The sequence below is a fragment of the Neodiprion fabricii genome, chromosome 1 (genome assembly GCF_021155785.1).
Source record: "Neodiprion fabricii isolate iyNeoFabr1 chromosome 1, iyNeoFabr1.1, whole genome shotgun sequence".
NCBI classification, from domain to species: Eukaryota; Metazoa; Arthropoda; class Insecta; order Hymenoptera; family Diprionidae; genus Neodiprion; species Neodiprion fabricii.
In genome coordinates this window covers 34,503,878-34,530,867 of record NC_060239.1, presented here as the reverse complement: position 1 = coordinate 34,530,867, position 26,990 = coordinate 34,503,878, and the positions used below count along the sequence as shown (strand labels likewise).

The following is a 26,990-nucleotide window of genomic DNA, read 5'->3' as shown; positions in this document are numbered from 1 at the left end:
ATCATGTACAGCATATGAAATAATACAGCAGGTACGTAATTAGTAAAAAAGTCCAACTTTATTGTACTTCACTTGAATTCAATTATCCGCCCCGATTAACAAACTGTACAAACAGTAACTGTGGCGTATTTGTCCTTCGCATGTTGTAGATGTAAATGACACCAAATTCTACACATAATGCTAAAACATTCTTAAAAAAGCCATTATTACGCTTATTAGCCGGAAAAATTAACGAATAATAATATACTAATTTTGTGTCCAATGATGCAAAATAAAGGGACATGTAAATTCAGTAGTTGTACCAAGCATTGATAGGTTATTATGAAATAAAGATCGTAATCAGTTTTTGGAAAATCAGGAAATACGAAACAAATCAGTCTTTCGACTGAAACTTCCGATCCGCTTTTCGCTGCGAGCTTATACTAGCCGTAATCGATACTTCTCGTGGATTGCTTCGATATAGCGTCTGAATGGATTCGTAACAACATATTTCACAAGCTTCGATTGAATGGAAAGAATCATATCATATCATCATACATCATACGTCATTATACATAGTATTAAAGTTCGAAACCAAAGTTTGGATGTTCAGAAAATGACGTCACCCAAAATTTTTTTTCTCTCGACGTCACCGATCTATAGTAATCAACAATCAGCTAGCCGAATTCCTCAGTCTGGAAACAACCACGCAGTAGAGCGGACGGATGAGAATCACGCTCCGCAGATTTCAAGTATCGGGTTCTCTACCTCCTGGATACTGCGCTCCGGGGCCGCTTCCTGGTGCAACTCGAGGCCCAGGACGAGCGGTCCGTGGTTCCTGCGTTCCAGGTCCGCTACATGGTGGAACTCGACTTCCAGGACAAGCGGCCGTAGTTTCTGGACTCCAGGTCCGCTACCTGGTGAAACTTGACTTCCAGGTCAAGCGCTGCGTAGATTCTGGGCTCCAGGTCCGCGACCTGGTGAAATTTAACTTCCGGGACAAAAGTGGGACGTGGAGAGGGAGGACGAGGAAGACAAGGAGAACAAGGTGGTCGAGGATGACGACGATTTCTTCACAGTAAGCATAACATTTTTGTAATATTTAAAGAAAATTGTAATTATATTTCATCTAAAATTTTTTGAACTTGTCATGTTTACAATGAATGTTTTCAATTCCGTTTTCACGCAAGCCCAAATCAGTAGCTATCAATGCGCTAATAAAATTTCTATAATCTTGTATGATTTTCTCATAATCTTCGTGGTGAAATGTGTCAATAAAAAAATTATACAAATCCTTACACAATAGTTTTGACGTGTTCTTATACTGAAAATATTTATTACCATTGCAGGTATACCCAAGGTGGTTATCGGTGGTTGTTGGAAGTGGTTGGCGGTGGTTGGAAGTTGTCGGAGGTGGAGGATGAGAAAGACAAGGAGTACTAGGTGGACGAGGAGGACGAGGATTTGTGATCATTGAGTTTAACATTTTTATAATATTGATTGACAATTGTAATTACATTGTATCGAACATTTTTCGAACTTATCGTGTTGACAATAAATTATTTCGATTCATTTTTCGCACTAGGACTAATTGAGTAGACATAAATGGACGAGTGAAATTATTTATATTATTAATTGATTATTTATTTACATTATTCTTTACACAATATTTTCGATGCGTTCACAAACTGGAAATAGTTATAACTATTCAAGGTATAACCCAAAGTGGTCAAAGGTAAACGAGAAAATGACTATCGAAAAAGCACCTACTAAAAAATATCGAAGACACAGGTTCCCGTTTTTTGGCTGTAACTTTTGATGCGTTGATCGCAGCGTATTCCGACTGCGCCCAATCGATTTTTCTCGCGAAATTACGTCGAAAATAGTGCGCCAAAGCATTGATTTCAGCACTTTTCAAAATCGCAAAAATTTTCGCCAAAAACACAAAGGGGTTAGCCTTACTTTTTTTTTGGGCCAAAAACTTTTGGTTTCAGATTCGATTTAAATGGCCCTTATCCGACCAATTGGACCCTCAGGAACTCAGAAATCGCAGCGAAAAGAGCGTAGGACCAACAGGAGAGAAACGGCGAGCGAAAAAGCACCTGCTGAAAAACGTCGAAAATTCAGGTTCTGGTTTTTTGGCTGTAACTTTTGATGCGTTGATCGCAGCGTATTCCGACTGCGCCCAATCGATTTTTCTCGCGAAATTACGTCGAAAATAGTGCGCCAAAGCATTGATTCCAGCACTTTTCAAAATCGCGAAAATTTTCGCCAAAAACACAAAGGGGTTAGCCTTACTTTTTTTTTGGGCGAAAAACTTTTGGTCTCAGATTCGATTTAAATGGCCCTTATCCGACCAATTGGACCCTCAGGAACTCAGAAATCGCAGCGAAAAGAGCCTGGGACCAACAGGAGAGAAATGGCGAGCGAAAAAGCACCTGCTGAAAAACGTCGAAAATTCAGGTTCTGGTTTTTTGGCTGTAACTTTTGATGCGTTGATCGCAGCGTATTCCGACTGCGCCCAATCGATTTTTCTCGCAAAATTACGTCGATATAGTGCGCCAAAGCATTGATTCCAGCACTTTTCAAAATCGCGAAAATTTTCGCCAAAAACACAAAGGGGTTAGCCTTACTTTTTTTTTGGGCAAAAAACTTTTGGTCTCAGATTCGATTTAAATGGCCCTTATCCGACCAATTGGACCCTCAGGAACTCAGAAATCGCAGCGAAAAGAGCCTGGGACCAACAGGAGAGAAATGGCGAGCGAAAAAGCACCTGCTGAAAAACGTCGAAAATTCAGGTTCTGGTTTTTTGGCTGTAACTTTTGATGCGTTGATCGCAGCGTATTCCGACTGCGCCCAATCGATTTTTCTCGCGAAATTACGTCGAAAATAGTGCGCCAAAGCATTGATTTCAGCACTTTTCAAAATCGCAAAAATTTTCGCCAAAAACACAAAGGGGTTAGCCTTACTTTTTTTTTGGGCAAAAAACTTTTGGTTTCAGATTCGATTTAAATGGCCCTTATTCGACCAATTGGACCCTCAGGAACTCAGAAATCGCAGCGAAAAGAGCGTAGGACCAACAGGAGAGAAACGGCGAGCGAAAAAGCACCTGCTGAAAAACGTCGAAAATTCAGGTTCTGGTTTTTTGGCTGTAACTTTTGATGCGTTGATCGCAGCGTATTCCGACTGCGCCCAATCGATTTTTCTCGCGAAATTACGTCGAAAATAGTGCGCCAAAGCATTGATTCCAGCACTTTTCAAAATCGCGAAAATTTTCGCCAAAAACACAAAGGGGTTAGCCTTACTTTTTTTTTGGGCGAAAAACTTTTGGTCTCAGATTCGATTTAAATGGCCCTTATCCGACCAATTGGACCCTCAGGAACTCAGAAATCGCAGCGAAAAGAGCCTGGGACCAACAGGAGAGAAATGGCGAGCGAAAAAGCACCTGCTGAAAAACGTCGAAAATTCAGGTTCTGGTTTTTTGGCTGTAACTTTTGATGCGTTGATCGCAGCGTATTCCGACTGCGCCCAATCGATTTTTCTCGCAAAATTACGTCGATATAGTGCGCCAAAGCATTGATTCCAGCACTTTTCAAAATCGCGAAAATTTTCGCCAAAAACACAAAGGGGTTAGCCTTACTTTTTTTTTGGGCAAAAAACTTTTGGTCTCAGATTCGATTTAAATGGCCCTTATCCGACCAATTGGACCCTCAGGAACTCAGAAATCGCAGCGAAAAGAGCCTGGGACCAACAGGAGAGAAATGGCGAGCGAAAAAGCACCTGCTGAAAAACGTCGAAAATTCAGGTTCTGGTTTTTTGGCTGTAACTTTTGATGCGTTGATCGCAGCGTATTCCGACTGCGCCCAATCGATTTTTCTCGCGAAATTACGTCGAAAATAGTGCGCCAAAGCATTGATTCCAGCACTTTTCAAAATCGCGAAAATTTTCGCCAAAAACACAAAGGGGTTAGCCTTACTTTTTTTTTGGGCGAAAAACTTTTGGTCTCAGATTCGATTTAAATGGCCCTTATCCGACCAATTGGACCCTCAGGAACTCAGAAATCGCAGCGAAAAGAGCCTGGGACCAACAGGAGAGAAATGGCGAGCGAAAAAGCACCTGCTGAAAAACGTCGAAAATTCAGGTTCTGGTTTTTTGGCTGTAACTTTTGATGCGTTGATCGCAGCGTATTCCGACTGCGCCCAATCGATTTTTCTCGCAAAATTACGTCGATATAGTGCGCCAAAGCATTGATTCCAGCACTTTTCAAAATCGCGAAAATTTTCGCCAAAAACACAAAGGGGTTAGCCTTACTTTTTTTTTGGGCAAAAAACTTTTGGTCTCAGATTCGATTTAAATGGCCCTTATCCGACCAATTGGACCCTCAGGAACTCAGAAATCGCAGCGAAAAGAGCCTGGGACCAACAGGAGAGAAATGGCGAGCGAAAAAGCACCTGCTGAAAAACGTCGAAAATTCAGGTTCTGGTTTTTTGGCTGTAACTTTTGATGCGTTGATCGCAGCGTATTCCGACTGCGCCCAATCGATTTTTCTCGCGAAATTACGTCGAAAATAGTGCGCCAAAGCATTGATTTCAGCACTTTTCAAAATCGCAAAAATTTTCGCCAAAAACACAAAGGGGTTAGCCTTACTTTTTTTTTGGGCAAAAAACTTTTGGTTTCAGATTCGATTTAAATGGCCCTTATTCGACCAATTGGACCCTCAGGAACTCAGAAATCGCAGCGAAAAGAGCGTAGGACCAACAGGAGAGAAACGGCGAGCGAAAAAGCACCTGCTGAAAAACGTCGAAAATTCAGGTTCTGGTTTTTTGGCTGTAACTTTTGATGCGTTGATCGCAGCGTATTCCGACTGCGCCCAATCGATTTTTCTCGCGAAATTACGTCGAAAATAGTGCGCCAAAGCATTGATTCCAGCACTTTTCAAAATCGCGAAAATTTTCGCCAAAAACACAAAGGGGTTAGCCTTACTTTTTTTTTGGGCGAAAAACTTTTGGTCTCAGATTCGATTTAAATGGCCCTTATCCGACCAATTGGACCCTCAGGAACTCAGAAATCGCAGCGAAAAGAGCCTGGGACCAACAGGAGAGAAATGGCGAGCGAAAAAGCACCTGCTGAAAAACGTCGAAAATTCAGGTTCTGGTTTTTTGGCTGTAACTTTTGATGCGTTGATCGCAGCGTATTCCGACTGCGCCCAATCGATTTTTCTCGCAAAATTACGTCGATATAGTGCGCCAAAGCATTGATTCCAGCACTTTTCAAAATCGCGAAAATTTTCGCCAAAAACACAAAGGGGTTAGCCTTACTTTTTTTTTGGGCAAAAAACTTTTGGTCTCAGATTCGATTTAAATGGCCCTTATCCGACCAATTGGACCCTCAGGAACTCAGAAATCGCAGCGAAAAGAGCCTGGGACCAACAGGAGAGAAATGGCGAGCGAAAAAGCACCTGCTGAAAAACGTCGAAAATTCAGGTTCTGGTTTTTTGGCTGTAACTTTTGATGCGTTGATCGCAGCGTATTCCGACTGCGCCCAATCGATTTTTCTCGCGAAATTACGTCGAAAATAGTGCGCCAAAGCATTGATTTCAGCACTTTTCAAAATCGCAAAAATTTTCGCCAAAAACACAAAGGGGTTAGCCTTACTTTTTTTTTGGGCAAAAAACTTTTGGTTTCAGATTCGATTTAAATGGCCCTTATCCGACCAATTGGACCCTCAGGAACTCAGAAATCGCAGCGAAAAGAGCGTAGGACCAACAGGAGAGAAACGGCGAGCGAAAAAGCACCTGCTGAAAAACGTCGAAAATTCAGGTTCTGGTTTTTTGGCTGTAACTTTTGATGCGTTGATCGCAGCGTATTCCGACTGCGCCCAATCGATTTTTCTCGCAAAATTACGTCGATATAGTGCGCCAAAGCATTGATTCCAGCACTTTTCAAAATCGCAAAAATTTTCGCCAAAAACACAAAGGGGTTAGCCTTACTTTTTTTTTGGGCAAGAAACTTTTGGTCTCAGATTCGATTTAAATGGCCCTTATCCGACCAATTGGACCCTCAGGAACTCAGAAATCGCAGCGAAAAGAGCCTGGGACCAACAGGAGAGAAACGGCGAGCGAAAAAGCACCTGCTGAAAAACGTCGAAAATTCAGGTTCTGGTTTTTTGGCTGTAACTTTTGATGCGTTGATCGCAGCGTATTCCGACTGCGCCCAATCGATTTTTCTCGCAAAATTACGTCGATATAGTGCGCCAAAGCATTGATTCCAGCACTTTTCAAAATCGCAAAAATTTTCGCCAAAAACACAAAGGGGTTAGCCTTACTTTTTTTTTGGGCAAGAAACTTTTGGTCTCAGATTCGATTTAAATGGCCCTTATCCGACCAATTGGACCCTCAGGAACTCAGAAATCGCAGCGAAAAGAGCCTGGGACCAACAGGAGAGAAATGGCGAGCGAAAAAGCACCTGCTGAAAAACGTCGAAAATTCAGGTTCTGGTTTTTTGGCTGTAACTTTTGATGCGTTGATCGCAGCGTATTCCGACTGCGCCCAATCGAGTTTTCTCGCAAAATTACGTCGATATAGTGCGCCAAAGCATTGATTCCAGCACTTTTCAAAATCGCGAAAATTTTCGCCAAAAACACAAAGGGGTTAGCCTTACTTTTTTTTTGGGCAAAAAACTTTTGGTCTCAGATTCGATTTAAATGGCCCTTATCCGACCAATTGGACCCTCAGGAACTCAGAAATCGCAGCGAAAAGAGCGTAGGACCAACAGGAGAGAAACGGCGAGCGAAAAAGCACCTGCTGAAAAACGTCGAAAATTCAGGTTCTGGTTTTTTGGCTGTAACTTTTGATGCGTTGATCGCAGCGTATTCCGACTGCGCCCAATCGATTTTTCTCGCAAAATTACGTCGATATAGTGCGCCAAAGCATTGATTCCAGCACTTTTCAAAATCGCAAAAATTTTCGCCAAAAACACAAAGGGGTTAGCCTTACTTTTTTTTTGGGCAAAAAACTTTTGGTCTCAGATTCGATTTAAATGGCCCTTATCCGACCAATTGGACCCTCAGGAACTCAGAAATCGCAGCGAAAAGAGCGTAGGACCAACAGGAGAGAAACGGCGAGCGAAAAAGCACCTGCTGAAAAACGTCGAAAATTCAGGTTCTGGTTTTTTGGCTGTAACTTTTGATGCGTTGATCGCAGCGTATTCCGACTGCGCCCAATCGATTTTTCTCGCAAAATTACGTCGATATAGTGCGCCAAAGCATTGATTCCAGCACTTTTCAAAATCGCAAAAATTTTCGCCAAAAACACAAAGGGGTTAGCCTTACTTTTTTTTGGGCAAGAAACTTTTGGTCTCAGATTCGATTTAAATGGCCCTTATCCGACCAATTGGACCCTCAGGAACTCAGAAATCGCAGCGAAAAGAGCGTAGGACCAACAGGAGAGAAACGGCGAGCGAAAAAGCACCTGCTGAAAAACGTCGAAAATTCAGGTTCTGGTTTTTTGGCTGTAACTTTTGATGCGTTGATCGCAGCGTATTCCGACTGCGCCCAATCGATTTTTCTCGCAAAATTACGTCGATATAGTGCGCCAAAGCATTGATTCCAGCACTTTTCAAAATCGCAAAAATTTTCGCCAAAAACACAAAGGGGTTAGCCTTACTTTTTTTTTGGGCAAGAAACTTTTGGTCTCAGATTCGATTTAAATGGCCCTTATCCGACCAATTGGACCCTCAGGAACTCAGAAATCGCAGCGAAAAGAGCCTGGGACCAACAGGAGAGAAACGGCGAGCGAAAAAGCACCTGCTGAAAAACGTCGAAAATTCAGGTTCTGGTTTTTTGGCTGTAACTTTTGATGCGTTGATCGCAGCGTATTCCGACTGCGCCCAATCGATTTTTCTCGCAAAATTACGTCGATATAGTGCGCCAAAGCATTGATTCCAGCACTTTTCAAAATCGCAAAAATTTTCGCCAAAAACACAAAGGGGTTAGCCTTACTTTTTTTTTGGGCAAGAAACTTTTGGTCTCAGATTCGATTTAAATGGCCCTTATCCGACCAATTGGACCCTCAGGAACTCAGAAATCGCAGCGAAAAGAGCCTGGGACCAACAGGAGAGAAATGGCGAGCGAAAAAGCACCTGCTGAAAAACGTCGAAAATTCAGGTTCTGGTTTTTTGGCTGTAACTTTTGATGCGTTGATCGCAGCGTATTCCGACTGCGCCCAATCGAGTTTTCTCGCAAAATTACGTCGATATAGTGCGCCAAAGCATTGATTCCAGCACTTTTCAAAATCGCGAAAATTTTCGCCAAAAACACAAAGGGGTTAGCCTTACTTTTTTTTTGGGCAAAAAACTTTTGGTCTCAGATTCGATTTAAATGGCCCTTATCCGACCAATTGGACCCTCAGGAACTCAGAAATCGCAGCGAAAAGAGCGTAGGACCAACAGGAGAGAAACGGCGAGCGAAAAAGCACCTGCTGAAAAACGTCGAAAATTCAGGTTCTGGTTTTTTGGCTGTAACTTTTGATGCGTTGATCGCAGCGTATTCCGACTGCGCCCAATCGATTTTTCTCGCAAAATTACGTCGATATAGTGCGCCAAAGCATTGATTCCAGCACTTTTCAAAATCGCAAAAATTTTCGCCAAAAACACAAAGGGGTTAGCCTTACTTTTTTTTTGGGCAAAAAACTTTTGGTCTCAGATTCGATTTAAATGGCCCTTATCCGACCAATTGGACCCTCAGGAACTCAGAAATCGCAGCGAAAAGAGCGTAGGACCAACAGGAGAGAAACGGCGAGCGAAAAAGCACCTGCTGAAAAACGTCGAAAATTCAGGTTCTGGTTTTTTGGCTGTAACTTTTGATGCGTTGATCGCAGCGTATTCCGACTGCGCCCAATCGATTTTTCTCGCAAAATTACGTCGATATAGTGCGCCAAAGCATTGATTCCAGCACTTTTCAAAATCGCAAAAATTTTCGCCAAAAACACAAAGGGGTTAGCCTTACTTTTTTTTGGGCAAGAAACTTTTGGTCTCAGATTCGATTTAAATGGCCCTTATCCGACCAATTGGACCCTCAGGAACTCAGAAATCGCAGCGAAAAGAGCCTGGGACCAACAGGAGAGAAATGGCGAGCGAAAAAGCACCTGCTGAAAAACGTCGAAAATTCAGGTTCTGGTTTTTTGGCTGTAACTTTTGATGCGTTGATCGCAGCGTATTCCGACTGCGCCCAATCGAGTTTTCTCGCAAAATTACGTCGATATAGTGCGCCAAAGCATTGATTCCAGCACTTTTCAAAATCGCAAAAATTTTCGCCAAAAACACAAAGGGGTTAGCCTTACTTTTTTTTTGGGCAAAAAACTTTTGGTCTCAGATTCGATTTAAATGGCCCTTATCCGACCAATTGGACCCTCAGGAACTCAGAAATCGCAGCGAAAAGAGCGTAGGACCAACAGGAGAGAAACGGCGAGCGAAAAAGCACCTGCTGAAAAACGTCGAAAATTCAGGTTCTGGTTTTTTGGCTGTAACTTTTGATGCGTTGATCGCAGCGTATTCCGACTGCGCCCAATCGATTTTTCTCGCAAAATTACGTCGATATAGTGCGCCAAAGCATTGATTCCAGCACTTTTCAAAATCGCAAAAATTTTCGCCAAAAACACAAAGGGGTTAGCCTTACTTTTTTTTTGGGCAAAAAACTTTTGGTCTCAGATTCGATTTAAATGGCCCTTATCCGACCAATTGGACCCTCAGGAACTCAGAAATCGCAGCGAAAAGAGCGTAGGACCAACAGGAGAGAAACGGCGAGCGAAAAAGCACCTGCTGAAAAACGTCGAAAATTCAGGTTCTGGTTTTTTGGCTGTAACTTTTGATGCGTTGATCGCAGCGTATTCCGACTGCGCCCAATCGATTTTTCTCGCAAAATTACGTCGATATAGTGCGCCAAAGCATTGATTCCAGCACTTTTCAAAATCGCAAAAATTTTCGCCAAAAACACAAAGGGGTTAGCCTTACTTTTTTTTTGGGCAAGAAACTTTTGGTCTCAGATTCGATTTAAATGGCCCTTATCCGACCAATTGGACCCTCAGGAACTCAGAAATCGCAGCGAAAAGAGCGTAGGACCAACAGGAGAGAAACGGCGAGCGAAAAAGCACCTGCTGAAAAACGTCGAAAATTCAGGTTCTGGTTTTTGGGCTGTAACTTCTGATGCGTTGATCGCAGCGTATTCCGACTGCGCCCAATCGAGTTTTCTCGCGAAATTACGTCGATATAGTGCGCCAAAGCATTGATTCCAGCACTTTTCAAAATCGCAAAAATTTTCGCCAAAAACACAAAGGGGTTAGCCTTACTTTTTTTTTGGGCAAAAAACTTTTGGTCTCAGATTCGATTTAAATGGCCCTTATCCGACCAATTGGACCCTCAGGAACTCAGAAATCGCAGCGAAAAGAGCCTGGGACCAACAGGAGAGAAATGGCGAGCGAAAAAGCACCTGCTGAAAAACGTCGAAAATTCAGGTTCTGGTTTTTTGGCTGTAACTTTTGATGCGTTGATCGCAGCGTATTCCGACTGCGCCCAATCGATTTTTCTCGTAAAATTACGTCGATATAGTGCGCCAAAGCATTGATTCCAGTACTTTTCAAAATCGCGAAAATTTTCGCCAAAAACACAAAGGGGTTAGCCTTACTTTTTTTTTGGGCAAAAAACTTTTGGTCTCAGATTCGATTTAAATGGCCCTTATCCGACCAATTGGACCCTCAGGAACTCAGAAATCGCAGCGAAAAGAGCGTAGGACCAACAGGAGAGAAACGGCGAGCGAAAAAGCACCTGCTGAAAAATGTCGAAAACACAGGTTCTCGTTTTTTGGCCGTAACTTATGATGCGTTGATCACAGCGTTACGAGACTGCGCCCAATCGATTTTCCTCGCAAATTCACGTCGGAATAGTGCATGAACGAATTGATTCCAGCACTTTCCAACATCGCCAAAATTTTCGTCACAACTGCAAAGGGGTTAGCCTCACCATTTGATGAAGAATATAAAGACAGCTGCCCTAATGGGCTTCGATGTGACAACTGGAAATTGCTTTGTGAGATGTTTCAACGGTAGAGTTGAGAACTTATTGCAGAACATCAGAGAGTTTCCGATTTCGACATGATGCTGGCTGCATTCACCTTCCGAGTAACACATTCTTCGCAACGGTAAGCCCAAGCCAGTACTTGGCCTCTGTGTACTCACCGACTTGTAGGCGATACAAGAAATTAATAATGAGAACAAATATCTCTCAAAAGTCGTAGGAAAACAGTGATTCAATTAAGGTACAGGTACCCGAGAGAAGAATGTATACGTAGATCATGAATAAAAATAGATCAGAAGTAATAATGATGCAGAGACCAAAAAGTATAAATGTATATGCGGTCCATGTACGACATTGATTTGTATGACACATTTATGATCAATACGTGATGCATACTATAAATTTTATAATTTTTCCGGACTCATACTAGATGATCTACAACAATCGGCTACAATATGACAATAAAAGAATTTTTCATTTCGGTATGGGATTCAATTCGACACGCAGTCTATATATTCCATAACATCAATACTCAGAATTAGGAGTAGGAATAGGAGTGGGATCAAGAGTAGGAGTAGGAATAGAAGTAGGATCAGGAGTAGGTTCAAGAGTGAGAGTATACAAATAGTAACATAGCTTTTTGTTATTGGTTTACATGAAGGTATTTGGTTATGATTATTTTCTTAGTACTAGTATTGTAGACAAGTGGTTAAAAACTAAAACAATCAATAATAATTATACAGCTAAATATTCAAGTAAATCCGAAAAAAGGTCAATAATAAAATCAGATAATGGTGAAAAAATATCTTTCATGTCGGTTCAAAGTGGAAACCAGGTTCTCCAAATGCTGCCATATGAAAGATCGAGAAAAGTACAACATTTTTTTTTTCAATCAATCAAATATGATAATTTTTAAGAGAAACGTTGATTGTCGGTTATTTTTTTCAATTGGAGATAACTAACGAAGCTTCTTAAAATTTCGAGTGTATTTTAACTCACATTTGGACAGTACAAGAAAAATCTCCTTATCATCAATTGTCGCAAAATGGCGAAGTTATTAGCTGGCCATTGAGGCGTCGCGCCGCTCGGGCTCGCTCGGGATCGGATGCCTACTGTAACTGGTTTTTGTGCTCGTGCGCTCGCTTCCTCGTTGTTTGTCAGTGTTTTACCAGATAACATAGTTGTATGCATGCATTTTGGGTTGATAGCAGAAAATATGACGTTTTCAATAATCAAACTTGTAAACTTGAATATTAGTTCGGAATGTCAAAAGTCATCAGGTCACGGACCTGGACAGCCAGAACTACGGCACGCTGGTCCCGGAAGTCGAGTTTCAACACGTGGCGGACCTGGAGCGCAGAAACTACGGAGCGCTGGTCCCGGAAGTCGAGTTTCACCAGGTAGTGGGCCTGGAGCGCAGAAACTACGGAGCGCTGGTCCCGGAAGTCGAGTTTCAACACGTGGCGGACCTGGAGCCCAGAAACTACGAAGCGCTGGTCCCGGAAGTCGAGTTTCACCAGGTAGTGGGCCTGAAGCGCAGGAACTACGGAGCGCTGATCTCGGAAGTTGAATTTCACCAGGTAGCGGACCTGAAGCGCAGAAACTACGGAGCGCTGGTCCCGGAAGTCGAGTTTCAACACGTAGCGGACCTGGAGCCCAGAAACTACGCAGCACTTGACCTGGAAGTTGAGTTTCACCAGGTAGCGGTCCCGGAGTGCAGGAACTACGGAGGTAGAGTAACCGGTACTCGAAATCTGAGGAGCGCGATTCTCACCCGTCCGCTCTACTGCGCGGTTATTTCCAGACTGAGAAATTCGGCTAGCTGATTTTCGGCTATATAGGTTGATGACGTCGAGAGAAAAAAAATTTTGGGTGACGTCACTTTCTGAACATCCGAAGATCCGAACATCCAAACTTTGGTTTTGAACTTTAATACTATGTATGATGTATGATGTATGATGATATGATGTATGATGTATAATGATTTTAGTTTTCACATGTCAGAAAGAAATACGCACTTTATCTTTCTTGCCGATTCAAGACTCAAGCGGCTGAGCCCTTCGATGGTCAGCCGTTGACTAAATATATATTTTCCAGTTAACGTCAGCTAATAATGCTGCCGTTCTGAGACAGTTGGATGATAAAAATTTTTACCGAAAACTAGTCACAAAAATTTACCCAGGGGTATCCGTCTTTATTTTCTTCAGTTAATGGTTCCAAGAAGAAATGAATTAAAATCTAATCACATTACCGCTCGGTGAAGGGGATTAGTTGATGAATTCTCGTTTCCATACCTATGAGGCCATAAGAATTCTTACAATAAACTGCACTAAATTGTCGTCATTCGAATAAACTGCATAAAATAAACGTAAAACTCGTCCGCGAAGATCATTTTCAAATTTGAATTTACCTCCAAACTGCTTTCTGTATGACCGGCTGACAATTAGATAGTCGTGATGCTAAATTTCGTTCGGTAATTTTAACATACGCCTCAGCCGGCAATGCTGCTTTCATCATCCTGTTTGGTTTTCATTTACCAATCGTCTCACAATTCATAATATTCACGCGCCACAACAGCGCTGAGTTAAAGTTGTGAATATCTGTTCATGGATATATAATTATTAGTGCACTGGAATTATAGCATAATTTTCAAGTTATGACTCAGTCGGAGAGAAATAATATTTTCATAAAGATCTGGGCCAAGTAACTTCAGCTCATGTACGTGTGTTTATACATCGTTACGGCTTTGGATATGTTACGTTGACTGAAGATATGCTATTCCTAATCTATGCAATTATTCATTTACGTCGATCATGATTCAGGCAAAGCAGTCACTGATTGCTCCAAACAAACTGACACATAGCTACATGTGACGTGATAAAAATCACTTCCAGTTGCTCTTAATGCTATGGTTGACTTTAACTATTCTAACCTCTAAATATAGTTTGTCATATTTATGTAAACAATACAAAGAGTACATAGCGACTTCATAGCATTGAATAGCTTTTGGTTCAAGCAAGAAAAAAAACTCTACCAGACCTACCGTTTCATACAGAATCCTTGTTTTTTCAGTTTCAAAGTGTTTTGTTTTCACTTTCTTAAACCATCTACATCAGACTATCTAGGTTATTTTAAAATCAAAAGGTAATTTAACACTGAACTTCTCAAATACCATTTCAGGAGCTCTCCTTCGAAGATGCCGTTCACAGCTGATGCAGCGGCACATCAAATACAGGTACCAGCAGCATATTCAAAAATCAAACTCATCATGAAAATAATTTCAAATCAGTTTTGTCAAATGTTTCAAATCATATGAATAACAATGGATGTTGCAGGAACGGCTCAAGAACATATACAATTTAATATTTGAGATAGAAGAAGAACGCAATCGATCTGAACATAATTTAAATAATATCACCAAGGCTCATGACAAAATAACACCAGATGATAAAGTCTCTCCTTACTATCAACAGAAATTAAAAAGTTTATATAGCGCTGCTGTCTCTGATGCTCAACAAGAAGAGGAGCTGATACGAAAAGCGCTGGCAAAAATTAACGAAATTAGGGCAATTCGAAATGAGCGTAGAATTCAAGTATGTTAATGTGAAAGGAACGGATTATTAAATTTAGAAAACCAGGGATTGTCCAAAAATCCAAGGGGAAATATAAAATTCAGATAGAGTATTGCCATAATCATAGATAAAGTCCTTCCAATTATGTGTAACAATTTTGCATTCTTTTGAACAACTGAGGCACCAAATTATTCAGATTCTAATTCACCATAATGTCATTGCAGACAAAAATATACTCTCTAGATACTTTGTACATACCTACGTGAAACACTTGGAAAACAGCTGCTTGCTAGCGATATATTATTCATGCAGTTTACCAATTTTTCAATTGCTGGAAAAGTATGACTAAAACCTTTGTTTTTATACAGGCGCGTAACGCAGGAAACAAGGAAACGATACGACGAGGTGCATTGATGAAAATGTTGTTGAGCTCTGCACAAACTCTACCACTATATGTGGGTAAGTCACCTGGAGCAAAACCGCCGCCACTATGTGGCGCAATTCCAGCTGAAGTTACGTACATAGCAAAGGTACGAAGGTAATAGGTTGTAAAATATTTCAATTTACGTCATATGAGATATTGATGATATTTTTGAGATGGGAGATATGGTTGCCGCGCTGGTAAAGGGATCTGAAGAAGAGGAGAATTGGATTCTTGCTGAAGTCGTTCAATTTAATCCAACGACGAGTAAATATGAAGTTGATGACATAGATGAGGAACAAAAAGATAGGCATGTTCTTTCAAAGCGTCGTGTTGTCCCTTTGCCTCTGATGCGAGCAAACCCGGAGACCGACGCCCATGCATTATTTCCCAAAGGATCTATAGGTATGATTATATGCTTGTGGTATAACTCACTACGGTTATAACAGTTGTATTCCCAGCTTTATAATGCAGTATCATTTTGCTTTTAAAGTTATGGCGCTCTATCCCCAAACGACATGCTTCTACAAGGCTGTTGTTAATCAGCTACCGACTACCGCAACTGAAGAGTACGAAGTACTATTCGAAGATGCAACATATGCGGACGGATACTCCCCACCTTTAAATGTTGCGCAACGTTACGTGATATCCATAAAGGAGAGTAAGAAAAATAAAAGTCAGTCTTGAAGAGAAGCAGAGGTATTATTTATAATCCGTAACGAATCGTAATGACACCGGAAATTTCTAAGCAATAATGCAGATATACGTCTAATTGAGATGCTGTACAATTCAAATCATGCAATCATCTCACTGCCATCAATTTTTTTTTTCGTTACAAGAAGAAATTACGTAGCTAAATGAACAAAAATTGATGCTTTAGTTATTAGATATTTGTAATATCATCAAACTGTATATAATCAATAAACAGGAGAAATTTTATGTGCCAGGATGTATATGCATTTTATACAGATTGCGCACATATACATTCTTTGCTTTTCATTCCAAAATACTATCAAAGTTATTATTTCAGTTACTCAAAATTACGCATAAGGATTCTTTATTTGTCCATTCAATCATCTTACATTTATTTTTTAACATATTTTTTCCTCTTATCTATTTTCTTTTCTTATTTTTCTTTCCTAGTGAGAAATAAAAATTGTTCATGAATACGTGTTTTGTCGCTGAATCGAAGGTGATGCTGCACCGCACCTGCAAAATACTTAGCGACATGGGAGTAATGTGGGTTTAATTAGACTTTCGGTCTCTAATACGAACACCAGAACTTTTTAGTGCTCAAAACGCACTCGGAAGTACATTATGTATAAATATCGGTAATAGCGATCAATCCTCATCTTACAAAGTAGTATTCAACGCTTTTTTTTAAACTTTAAATCAAATTAAAAATCTATCCTTAAAATGTTCCTACTTAATCAAAGTTGCAATGACATGAAACTGTGTTGCTTTTGAAAAACTATATTTTCAACTAAAAAGAACTTTAAAGCAACTTCTTTCGCCAAATGCATACAAAACTGGTCAATGAACTGATTAACTCGTTATTAGTTATAAACTATGAGATATAATTCTATTCATTCAGATTGTAGTTCAATGAATTTGTTTTTCATTTTTATTTTATCTGCTTGTTTCATTTAGACTTCAGTGCGTAAATTACCATATGGATATCTTGTTTTTTTTTTTTTTATTTTTTTTTCAAAAAAACTTGATTCCCAGCACACTCTCATTTTTAGGTATAATATATGAAAAAGGTGTCACCGAAGTGGGCGTTCACTGTATACATAAAACAATACCTGAATAATTATGTGCCTGACAATTATTTAATATTTGGAATTACGATGAAGTTAATGACAGATATTTTATTTCATGAGTGACATGAGTTCGTATTTTATATTTTTACAAATCGCTGTAAGACAAATGATCTGGACCAATAGATATTACTTGTATGTTAAACTATTTCAGAAAAAATGAAAGAGAAAAAAAATAACTAAATAATCGAAGACAAGGATGAACTTGAAAATTTTGATAAATCACTTGTGCATTCAGCTATAAATGGCAAAATGACAGCTTATCTGGATTGATAATTATGATACCGACTAAAGGAAAAAACTGATCATTTGAAAATCATTCCAACTTACTAAGGTGTGAGAATGGGGGAAAAAAAAAAAACGGAATGGAAAGAAATAAGTATTCAATGTTATATGTTTACATGAAGAACTGATTGTTACAATATAATTCTTATTGATCCAGCTCTTATTGCTGTTTTAATCAGTTTTCGCTGTCACGTTATAGTTATACGATGAACACTTATTTTGTAATAAAAAATATATGGTGCCTAAAGTACAGAGATAATAAATTACAACACTAGATCGATACATCAATAATCATTCCGTATGAAATGAATTTTTTCACCGTTTATCATCGACATGGTTAAACGACAGAATATATTTTGAACGAGAAACCTTCTTCTTCTTCGAGTCAATGTCAAACACATAAAAATTGAATATTTACTCGCAGCTACCTAAAATCTTCAAGATCAGGAAGACCTACTATAAGTTGTCGCTGTAGGGTGATTGAAAACTTATGCTAAAAAATAAATTGCTGTAATTATTAGCAAATCAATTGAACTACAATTGCGAATGATTGACGATCTGGTATTAAAGAATCAGTGGTTCTTTTTTTTATATTTTTTTTCCTTTGTTGTCGTTTTTTCATCTTTACTTTTTTTTTGTGATTCGATAAAATTAAGAAATAGGAATAATTGTGCCCGCTTTGTCCAATCTTTTTTTTTCTTTTGACATGTGGCTTTTTTTCTCTCTCTTTTTTTTCCATCGTTTGAGTTTTTTTTCTGTGGACATATCATAAATATGAAGAGACATGAATTTTCTTATTACAACGAAGATTAACTTGCAGTTTTGGGAATGAATTTTCACAATGGGTACATCCTTGACAGAATGTATTTGATAACAATATAATGCAACACAGCACAGTTTACTCAAATGGGAGAAATTTGCATAAATCATCAGGCTAACGGAATTCAATCAATTAAGATCACAACATGCATAAAATTTCACATGATATTTCAACAGTGATATTTAACAATATACTGTGCTTTGTTGTGCAATTATATTTGACTAAGATTATTGTTCACTATTGAAGATCGATAGGACGCTAAGAGCCATATTCTATGTTGTAGTAGCTGCATCTATTTTTGCTAACCGAAATATTCCAATAATGGAAAAATAATATTTCATTTCTGAACAACACGATTCTCTAAATATATAATGACACCACTTGCAATCGTCCTTGCGCATTTCATGAAAATATGTGCTGTATCAAATTAACCTACATCGAGAATGAGATCTTCACTATAACGTGACATATCGATAATTCAATTAGTATTACACCTTATTTGAGCCTTTGAAAATCAGCATAGAATATGACTTTGCATGAAGTTCTAGTTGAACTGCAAATATTAATGTACGCTCTTCCTTTCGTTCCTTACACAAAATTATTTACACAACAATTGATCCAGTACTGTTAATTTGCTATTTCTCATTGTCAAAAAAAAGGCACAACAAAATCTAGCTATATTAAAGCTAGTAGCAATATTATACAGTAATGAAGAAATCGTCGTAAGAACATCCAGTTTTCGAAATGAAAACGATAATTCATTCTTCACATTATGTCATTCAACATTTGTAGCAAGTTTACAGACATTGAATGAGGTACAGTCTAAATTGTACAAATAAAAATCTGGGAAAATTAGAACTGTTACTAATACTGGCCACAATGATTTAACTGTGTCTAACTTCTTTTGGCTATATTATTGCACGAATGAATTACTCATTTTCATTGAAATCACCTTTGCTGTGATAAGAAAAAAAATACCAGGAGAGAATATTTTCAAATACTCACCCTGAATATGAATCAGATGGCACCTCTCCTCATATCGAAGGTCTACAAGCGTCAGTAGGGCATATAGTAGCCACGCCTGTAACTTCTGTGGTGTTACAAAAAAAAAAAGGGAGGAACAATAAAACTTCAATTATTTTGTGAATTTTTGTGTCCTTTGTCCATTGAAAAGTAACTTCTACAGAACGAAATAAAATAGAAAGGTGGAAAGTGGTATCCTAGAACTACTGGACTATTGCTACTTCACGTGCAACAGGAAAAAAACTCTAATACTGTTACCAAACTATATTTGACTGATACACGTTTTAACTTGAAAAATATATCATATCAACACACACATCGAACAAAGTGACCAAAAATAATACAAAATCGAAGCTTTAAATTCACAGAAATATTTGATAATTGTCATATCCCCGTTTATAAAAGAATATTGGATAGGATTTATTGATTTAATAAACATGAATATTCTGATAAAGTGACAATCAGAAAAGATAAATATCTATAACGTTCATTATTTGTGGTTATACAAACTGATAGAGAATTTTATTTTCACAGTCAACTACATGGAAGTAACGTGCATTTGCGGAGAAAATAGTTTCACTCAACTATACGGTTTTAAAACTTCCAAATTGGAATCAAGTCAATTTCGTACGAGAATTAAAACACCACAGATTTATTTATTATTTATCGTTGACTCGACACATGCTTATAAAATAAAATCGAAATTGCTTGATTTTTGTTTTATATAATATTCTGAACAAATCGTCTCAAACAAAAGACCTAGAGCCATAAATTACGCTACGCAGTTGTAAATAAATAAAGTATTAACAATGACCGATATTACCTGGGTCTCCTTGCATATCGGCAGCCAAAATAGGCGCTACCACGGCTGATTCGAGCAGCTCCTCTGAATCCACGTGCTCCTCTAGGCCCTCTGCAAATGAATTTTTGCACAAATTGGTGAAAACTTGCTGTCAATCCAATAACGCAGTTCAACATTTCCAACTATGAATACAGAAATTACCTGTTGGTGATTGACATGCCTGGTCTGTTAGTTCTCTTGGGCATCACTTTGATTTGACGGCCTCGGAACAAAGACTCATCCATAGCCATTGCGGTTTGCACTGAATCACGATCCCCAAATTCAATGTAAGCAAAACCTTTGGGATGACCATCAAACTTATTGCACAAAATTGTCACTCTGTTGATACTGCCGCACCCGTGGAAATGCTGCTCCAATTCCTCAGCTGTTGCTCCGTAATCAACCTATTATTCATTTATTGAATTAGTTGATTATCTACACCTAAGACTCCAATTACCGCAATCCTGTGTGGTTCGAAAGTGTTTGATGAAATATAATTTACTACAAACCCTTTCAGTACACACAGGTCGGTAAAAATATGTGAGCGATTAGTGAGTTTACTCACATTTCCGACATAAATCGATCTATTGTCCACTTCCATTTTCTCTTCCAAAGACATGTTCAATGGGCTAGCTGTAATTGTAATTCAAGAATCATCAATCAGTTAATGATGGGAGTTGAGTACGTAATTACATTCGTAAAAATAAAAGATGGACGTGTGATTGTCTACAATCCACTTACTGATGCCAGGAGGGCTGCCCATGTTCATTTGCTTATCAACCTCGGATTGCAATTGTTTTAATTTTTCTGCTTCTTCCTCCATTTCTCTGACACGTGCCTTTATTGCCTCCAATTCCTACATCAATGAGAGAGAATATTTATTTTTTTGAATACAACATACACAATGTGGAATGGTCAGTATCGTTGAGGTACCAAAAGAAACCTGAGGCTTGCTTGTTAAACATCAATTCTTAATAGTGTATCTGTGAAACAAACATTTCGTTTGCTTTGCTTAAATGTCTGGAACACAACTGAATTATGATAAGAATTTTGTCAAAACAATCAGAATTTATGAGACGACAAATAAGCTCAGCTCATCCATCAACAAAAATGATCTAATAACACTTACCCTGATTCATGGTTTTGCTGACAAAAATATGAAAAGAACGATTTCAGGGACATGAACATTTTTATCTTTGCTCTCAGGGTGAAGGATATTTCTTGACAAAAAATAAATAAATAAATAAAAATAAAAATAACCAACACATGCAAAGATATTTCAACTTTTCTAAAATTAGACATTGAATATTAGAATTTTTACGATTCAAGCCACGTTTGTATTTTCGAGATCTTCGTAAATCGTTAAAATGAGATAAATCTTTTGATAAATGATGAAAACGAATCAGATGCTAGATAATAGAAAACAATCTTTATGAAATTGGTTATGATCACGAACGCGTAGAGTTCCTAATCGTGAGTAACGGGAATCAGCACACCGTGTGGAAACGCTTTGCGAGTCGAATAGAATATAAACATCTATGACGTAGTTCTAATAATCGAAATTTAATGATACGGCGTTGATGGATATTAGCAAGATTTAAACGATCACTTACAGGGTCATCAACGTTTGTCTCGCTGTTGTTGTGATCTCCGTCACCACGCATTAAAGTATCGCCATCCTGACCATTTTCTAAGCCATCTAGGCCGTCAATTTGATCGCTGGCTAACAGATCTGTTTCAGACATATCTGTAAACAGAGTAAACGACAGATAAATCGTTTTCCGGTATATATGCCGAAGTCTACGAAACGACGAGGGGTTAAACCGCCGCGATATCAAATAATAACGCCTTTGCCGAGAAAAAGAAGAATAGAGAAAAATCGAAAAAATAAAATAAATAGAAAAACCGATGCTTACCTCATTCACTACTGTGCGTTAAATGAAATAAAGAAAAAAAATTCTTTAAAAACTTTTCTCACGACCGGCTTCACGACGTTTATTTATTTATAGAACTATCTCTCCTTCGATATATATTAAATTCGCAACATGCAACGGCGTATTCGCGGAGGACTCAACACTTTCTGACGCCGCAAACCAGTAGTCAGAAGATCAATGAAAAGAGATACGTGTACACTGTACATACGTACAGAAACGAGGCACGCGCTGATTCTGTTACCGGCTGCTTCGACCAACGCTGCTTATTCACCGGCTGCCGCACGATGGCGTACGACGATTCTGAAATATGAATCAACCTTTTTTTTTCTCACTCAGTTCCTTACTCAGTTCGCACGTATCATCGAGTCACATATAACTTTTACGACACTGGCGACCTTTTCAAACTTTCTTGCTTCAGAATTAACGTCGACAAAGTGTATTTCGCATTTCTAATTACTTTGTGAATCAGTATTCGATGCCACTCGAGCACCTTACCGCGGTCTTGTTACATACAATCCTGGATACGACCCCAATATTTCGACGGCGGGTGGGGAGGTCCTCAGTCCGAGGCCGAATTGGTAGTTCTAGCAACGGCCACCGCGTATTTCATGGTTCCTACGCTTTCTAGTCGGGCGGGGTGGAATCCATAAAGATAATAACAGACAGAGTGGGCAAGAATAAGTATGGAAGGGTCACCGTCCTTGTTATGCGTTTGCGCTTGCGCATAAGACAGCTCCATAAGCGTAGCCCCGCAATGGGCATTTTCGTTAAATGACTAACTAACGATCAAGGAACTGTTGTAAGTTAGATGCTCTAGGACTGGACAAACTTCTCGGATTAGTGCCTTACTAAATCGTTTTATTAATTTTTTTTTTCAAATTTTACAGATTATTCGAAGTCTATTAAAGGTTAGCCAAGCGCTGTTAATGACCAACTACCGATTAAAAAATAAATCAACTCATTCGGGTGATAATGAGAAGACGGTGCTGCATAAAACACCGTGCACGACTTGGTAGAATAGGATAGATGACTATACCCAGTGTCGAGGATACCTCGCTAACGGATACCTTGTTTATCTCTCTCTCTCTCTTTTTATCGGTAAATCGGTTATACCCACGTACCATTCAATTGCTAACTCTATCTGTTATTATCTCTATGGCGGTCGGGATCATGTTGAACAATTGAACCGATAAAGTCGAAGAGTCAATAGCGTAAACCGCTAGCAAAGAGTGTAAATTGAGCTTAATAGGCTACAACAGCAGCCTCTGGGTAGCGTTTGAGGAACTCGGACTTCTACGGCTACGTTCAGCGTGTTGAATGTATATTAAAGTTTAGTTTAGGTTCAAACGGCTACGAAGTCGTGAAATAGAAATACATATACTGTTTATAGTAGCTTGTGAATTGAGCGGTGACATAAATATGAGTCTCTTTGTTGTAAACAGGTGAGGTCGAAGAATTTTCTTCGTATCTCTTATTTATATTCTTGGATCTTTATGTAATTTTCGAATGACGGTTTCCACTGATAACGAACAACGGTACCCACGTGTTTCAAGCACGTGTTTCATGCCGCATACGTTATGCCTATACTTAAAAATTTTCAGTGCTTTTTTAACTTTACTATGGCGTGGTCAAGAACCGTATAGGATAAAGTAATCGTTTATATATTTTTTCAGGTATCAGGGTAACGATGATAATGCACCAGAATCTACGACCACCGAAGACCACTACACAACTCTGTTGAAGAAAATTGAGGAGCGCAAAAAACGCAAGAGTGCAACACAAGAAAACGAAGTTAATAAGGATGGAGTTGACAGCTCGGAGGTGTCAGTTGCGAAGAAGAAACGAAAGAAACAAAAGCCCTCAACTACCAAGGAAAATGGAGCAAAACGCAAAGATACAACTACTCCAGAACAAATCACCACGACTTTACATTTCTCTGCTACAGAAGTCAACGACCCTGTAGCTAGCGAACAGCGTGAAAGCTTGACAGAAACCACGGGCTCTACGCAAAAGGCTACTGCAAAGAAACCTGCTTATCTCATTCTCGGATCTGATTCGCACAAGAAAAAACCTGTTATAAAACGTGTCTTACCTGAATGGTTGTCACAACCAGAACTAATTTCTGCTGATGTAAACAGCGGTCCTAGTTTATCTGACTTCAAATCAATTCTAGATTCCGACATAATAGATATTCTCAAGAAAAGTGGAGCGACAAAACTTTTTCCAGTTCAAGCAAACATTATACCATGGCTACTGGAATGTGATAGGCATAGAAAAATGGGCTGGTGGCCTCGAGATGTTTGCATTTCAGCACCTACAGGAAGTGGTAAATGATATATTTGCCTAATTTTTGTATTATCTTTAGAGTTACTGTGGTCGTTTCCCAAGTATATCCATATCTCAAGTAATAGATCAATTTTATTCTAGGAAAAACACTTGCATATGTTTTACCAATTATTCAACTGCTAAAACATCGGTTTGTGAGAAAAGTACGTTGTCTTGTCGTACTCCCAGTCCAGGAGCTAGCTGCACAAGTCTATAAAGTGGTGAAAACATATTCAGAGCATACAAATTTGCGAGTAACATTGCTCTCAAGTGCTGCTACCTTTCAGCAAGAACAAAAAAAACTTGTCAAACAAGGTTTGTGCCTGAATCTGGGCAACATGTAACTTTGAAGGAAATTTTGAGTTTTATATAAAATTACACTTTTGCAGGAAAATAAAGAAGATACACTATAGCATCTAATCAAACTGAGTTGTTAACGCATTGAATATCTGCTTTAGACGGATCTGGAAAATACATCAGCAAGGTAGATTTCATTGTAACAACGCCTGGTCGCCTGATAGATCACATTGAAAGAACTGAAGGATTTTCACTATCTTCACTTCGATATCTTGTCATTGACGAAGCTGATAAAGCCACGGATTGGCTGCAGCATCTTCCTGCTCCACATTGCGGATCAGCTACTCTTAATATATCCAACATTGAGTCAAAGTAACGTATAGAAGATGCCGATTTTATTGAATACCAATACTCCAACAATTTTACAATATAATATAACTTCGTAAATATTTCGAAATTAGGAATCGACCTACTCAGAAGCTATTGTTTAGCGCGACGTTATCTCAGGACCCGGAAAAGCTGAGTAGACTTGGTTTATTTCAACCCAAGTTATTCACATCTGTTCTACCGGAAGACAAAGATATAGATTTAAACTTGGACAAAGCTACGGGAGATTTTGTTGGGCGTTACACTAGTCCGGACGAACTAGTCGAGAAAGCTGTGGAGTGCGAGACTTTGAACAAGCCGCTAGCTCTTTTCCAACTATTAACTGGAAGTGACGAAGTGCAAAGAGCGCTGGTATTTACAAACTCAGGAAATACAGCGCATAGATTGGCCCTGTTAATCAATTTATTGGGTAAAAAGAGAGGATTAACCGTGGCAGAAATATCTGCACGTTTGGATCACAAAAAGCGAGAAAGTGTGTTGTCGAAATTTGCACAAGGAGATATTCAAGTGTAAGTCACAGCGTGTGTATGATACTTAAGCCTGGAAATAATTGTTAAAATTTAATTTATTCAAAATTATCTCTAATATACGGGTAATTTCACTCTTGCTTAATCCATCTTACTTGATTAATTCCAGGTTGATTAGCTCGGATGCTTTAGCCCGCGGAATGGATATCTCTGGTGTAAATCTAGTCGTTTCCTACGACTTACCGAAACATATCAAAGGTTACATTCACAGATCAGGACGGACAGGTCGAGCCGGTACTCCGGGTACAGCAGTGTCTATTCTAACACCTGCGCAGGTCGCAGCTTTCAGTAAAATGTTGACCAGTGCTCGAAAGAGTGTACCTGTTATTGAGAAAGTGGATCTTGATTCGTTTTCCGAATCTCCTGATTACGAGGAGCATATAGTAAAGCTGAGAGAAATGTTGGAGGAGGAGCAAGTAAACGAGTTGAACCATGTAAAGTCTGTTAAAAGAAGACATAAACGGATACACAAGTAGTTATAATGTTCAATTACTGCCTTATGCTTACAGTAAAATACGGAAAACCATTTTTCTCGATACTTATTTTAATGTAAATAATTTGTAGGGTAATTCTATCTTGTACTATACCAAACAACAATTACTTATGTCGACCGAACGAGATTACGTGAAAAATACAGTGAAGGATTTAACATCGATAATAACATTTTATTGTCTGAATTTTAATAATATCATACATTGCATCATCATCATCATCATCATCATTATTATTTTTGTTATCTTTGTTATTATTATTATTATTATTATTATTACTATTTTACGTTGCTCTATCAGTTTAATTTTAATACCAATTTGTATAATCAACTGTTGGTTACTCTGTTTCTATTATTCAATGTTTACGAAGGCAACCATTCATATTACAATAATTTATAAAAAGATAAATGATGTTACTTATCTCGTAAAACGGAGAAAATATTATTACGCAATATTACCAAAAATTCTCATCTTTAACTCGCACGTCACTTACTATTTCGCTTCGAGAACAAATCGGTATGCAATGAATCACGTCTCGCTTTCTATTGATAAGATGTTACGTAGACGAGATAGAAGTTTATTTGACTAGAAGTATGCGGTTTAGCGGGAAATGAGGGGTTGATAACTGGAGCAGAATCGTTATTTCATCTTGAATAGGACCTGTGCAAATTTCGACTTGGGAAAGTTTATTATTAATTATTTGGACGCGTTAAGATCAGAAGAAAAAGTAACATGTTGAAAAATATCATGAATATCAAGGGGAGTGAGAAAATTTGCACACATTTGAATACGCAAATTTTCTAAAGTAAGCACAGGCCTCAGATGATTCAGTAATTTATAATCCATTACATACTTGGCAAAACATGTCCGTTTTTCCAAATTATGTTACACCATACATATGAAGTCATATTTTAATTTTACATATAAAATCTAACCAATTCTTATGAATTTATTACCAATGTTTGTTTATCGATACTGCAATTCTCGTACGATTCAACATTCCATTATAATTATTTACAGAATACGGCATGTATATGTGCTATATATATGCTATATGTGTTAGGTATTCAATTTATACAGTTATATACTGCTTTATGTTATGTTTATGTACATTTAACGTGGTCCTATATAATTCATATGTGTCGTTGCCAAATATCTATTATATATATATAATAGATATATATATATATAAAATTTTTCAC

The 26,990-nt window shown here is 38.7% G+C and overlaps 3 protein-coding genes across 8 annotated transcripts; 2 read left to right on the top strand and 1 right to left on the bottom strand.

Annotated features, from left to right (window-relative positions):
• Positions 1-13,604: 13,604 nt before the first annotated feature.
• On the top strand, positions 13,605-16,494 carry LOC124184369 (SAGA-associated factor 29). Of its 3 annotated transcripts, none has more exons than XM_046574117.1 (6): positions 13,605-13,763; positions 14,226-14,280; positions 14,381-14,638; positions 14,986-15,147; positions 15,215-15,443; positions 15,532-16,494. In XM_046574117.1, coding segments are annotated over exons 1-6 (900 nt in total). In that variant the 5' UTR covers positions 13,605-13,761; the 3' UTR covers positions 15,726-16,494. The 3 variants fall into 3 exon arrangements, with proteins under 3 accessions (XP_046430073.1, XP_046429984.1, XP_046430156.1); XM_046574028.1 differs by lacking the exon at positions 13,605-13,763 and adding an exon at positions 13,818-13,956; XM_046574200.1 differs by lacking the exons at positions 13,605-13,763; positions 14,381-14,638 and adding an exon at positions 13,818-13,956.
• A 2,474-nt stretch (positions 16,495-18,968) lies between these two features.
• Positions 18,969-22,311, bottom strand: LOC124184514 (polyadenylate-binding protein 2-B). Of its 4 annotated transcripts, XM_046574510.1 has the most exons (8): positions 22,219-22,236; positions 21,974-22,061; positions 21,441-21,574; positions 20,569-20,683; positions 20,393-20,460; positions 19,990-20,231; positions 19,810-19,899; positions 18,969-19,053 (listed from the first exon to the last, which is right to left on the bottom strand). In XM_046574510.1, the coding sequence occupies exons 3-8, from the start codon at positions 21,570-21,572 to the stop codon at positions 19,020-19,022; spliced, it is 681 nt and encodes a 226-aa protein (XP_046430466.1). In that variant the 5' UTR covers positions 21,573-21,574; positions 21,974-22,061; positions 22,219-22,236; the 3' UTR covers positions 18,969-19,019. The 4 variants fall into 4 exon arrangements, with proteins under 4 accessions (XP_046430466.1, XP_046430382.1, XP_046430290.1 ...); XM_046574426.1 differs by having other exon boundaries at positions 21,974-22,311; XM_046574334.1 differs by lacking the exons at positions 21,974-22,061; positions 22,219-22,236 and adding an exon at positions 21,744-21,961.
• A 732-nt stretch (positions 22,312-23,043) lies between these two features.
• On the top strand, positions 23,044-26,931 carry LOC124184046 (probable ATP-dependent RNA helicase Dbp73D). Its single transcript, XM_046573435.1, has 6 exons — positions 23,044-23,203; positions 23,435-24,087; positions 24,189-24,401; positions 24,545-24,755; positions 24,845-25,279; positions 25,407-26,931. Exons 1-6 carry the CDS (start codon positions 23,181-23,183, stop codon positions 25,771-25,773), a joined length of 1,902 nt encoding a protein of 633 aa, XP_046429391.1. The 5' UTR covers positions 23,044-23,180; the 3' UTR covers positions 25,774-26,931.
• Positions 26,932-26,990: the final 59 nt, after the last annotated feature.

Coding starts and splice junctions, on each gene's coding strand:
- LOC124184369 (XM_046574028.1), top strand. Junction 15,148..15,214: donor AAGTTACGTACATAGCAAAG/GTACGAAGGTAA, acceptor GATATTTTTGAG/ATGGGAGATATGGTTGCCGC. Junction 15,444..15,531: donor ATTTCCCAAAGGATCTATAG/GTATGATTATAT, acceptor TTGCTTTTAAAG/TTATGGCGCTCTATCCCCAA.
- LOC124184514 (XM_046574426.1), bottom strand. CDS start 21,572: ATGTCTGAAACAGATCTGTTAGCCAGCGATCAAATTGACGGCCTAGAT. Junction 19,900..19,989: donor GGCATGTCAATCACCAACAG/GTAATTTCTGTA, acceptor ATTCATTTGCAG/AGGGCCTAGAGGAGCACGTG. Junction 19,054..19,809: donor CGATATGCAAGGAGACCCAG/GTAATATCGGTC, acceptor GTAACACCACAG/AAGTTACAGGCGTGGCTACT.
- LOC124184046 (XM_046573435.1), top strand. CDS start 23,181: ATGAGTCTCTTTGTTGTAAACAG. Junction 24,402..24,544: donor AAAAAAACTTGTCAAACAAG/GTTTGTGCCTGA, acceptor TATCTGCTTTAG/ACGGATCTGGAAAATACATC. Junction 25,280..25,406: donor GCACAAGGAGATATTCAAGT/GTAAGTCACAGC, acceptor GATTAATTCCAG/GTTGATTAGCTCGGATGCTT.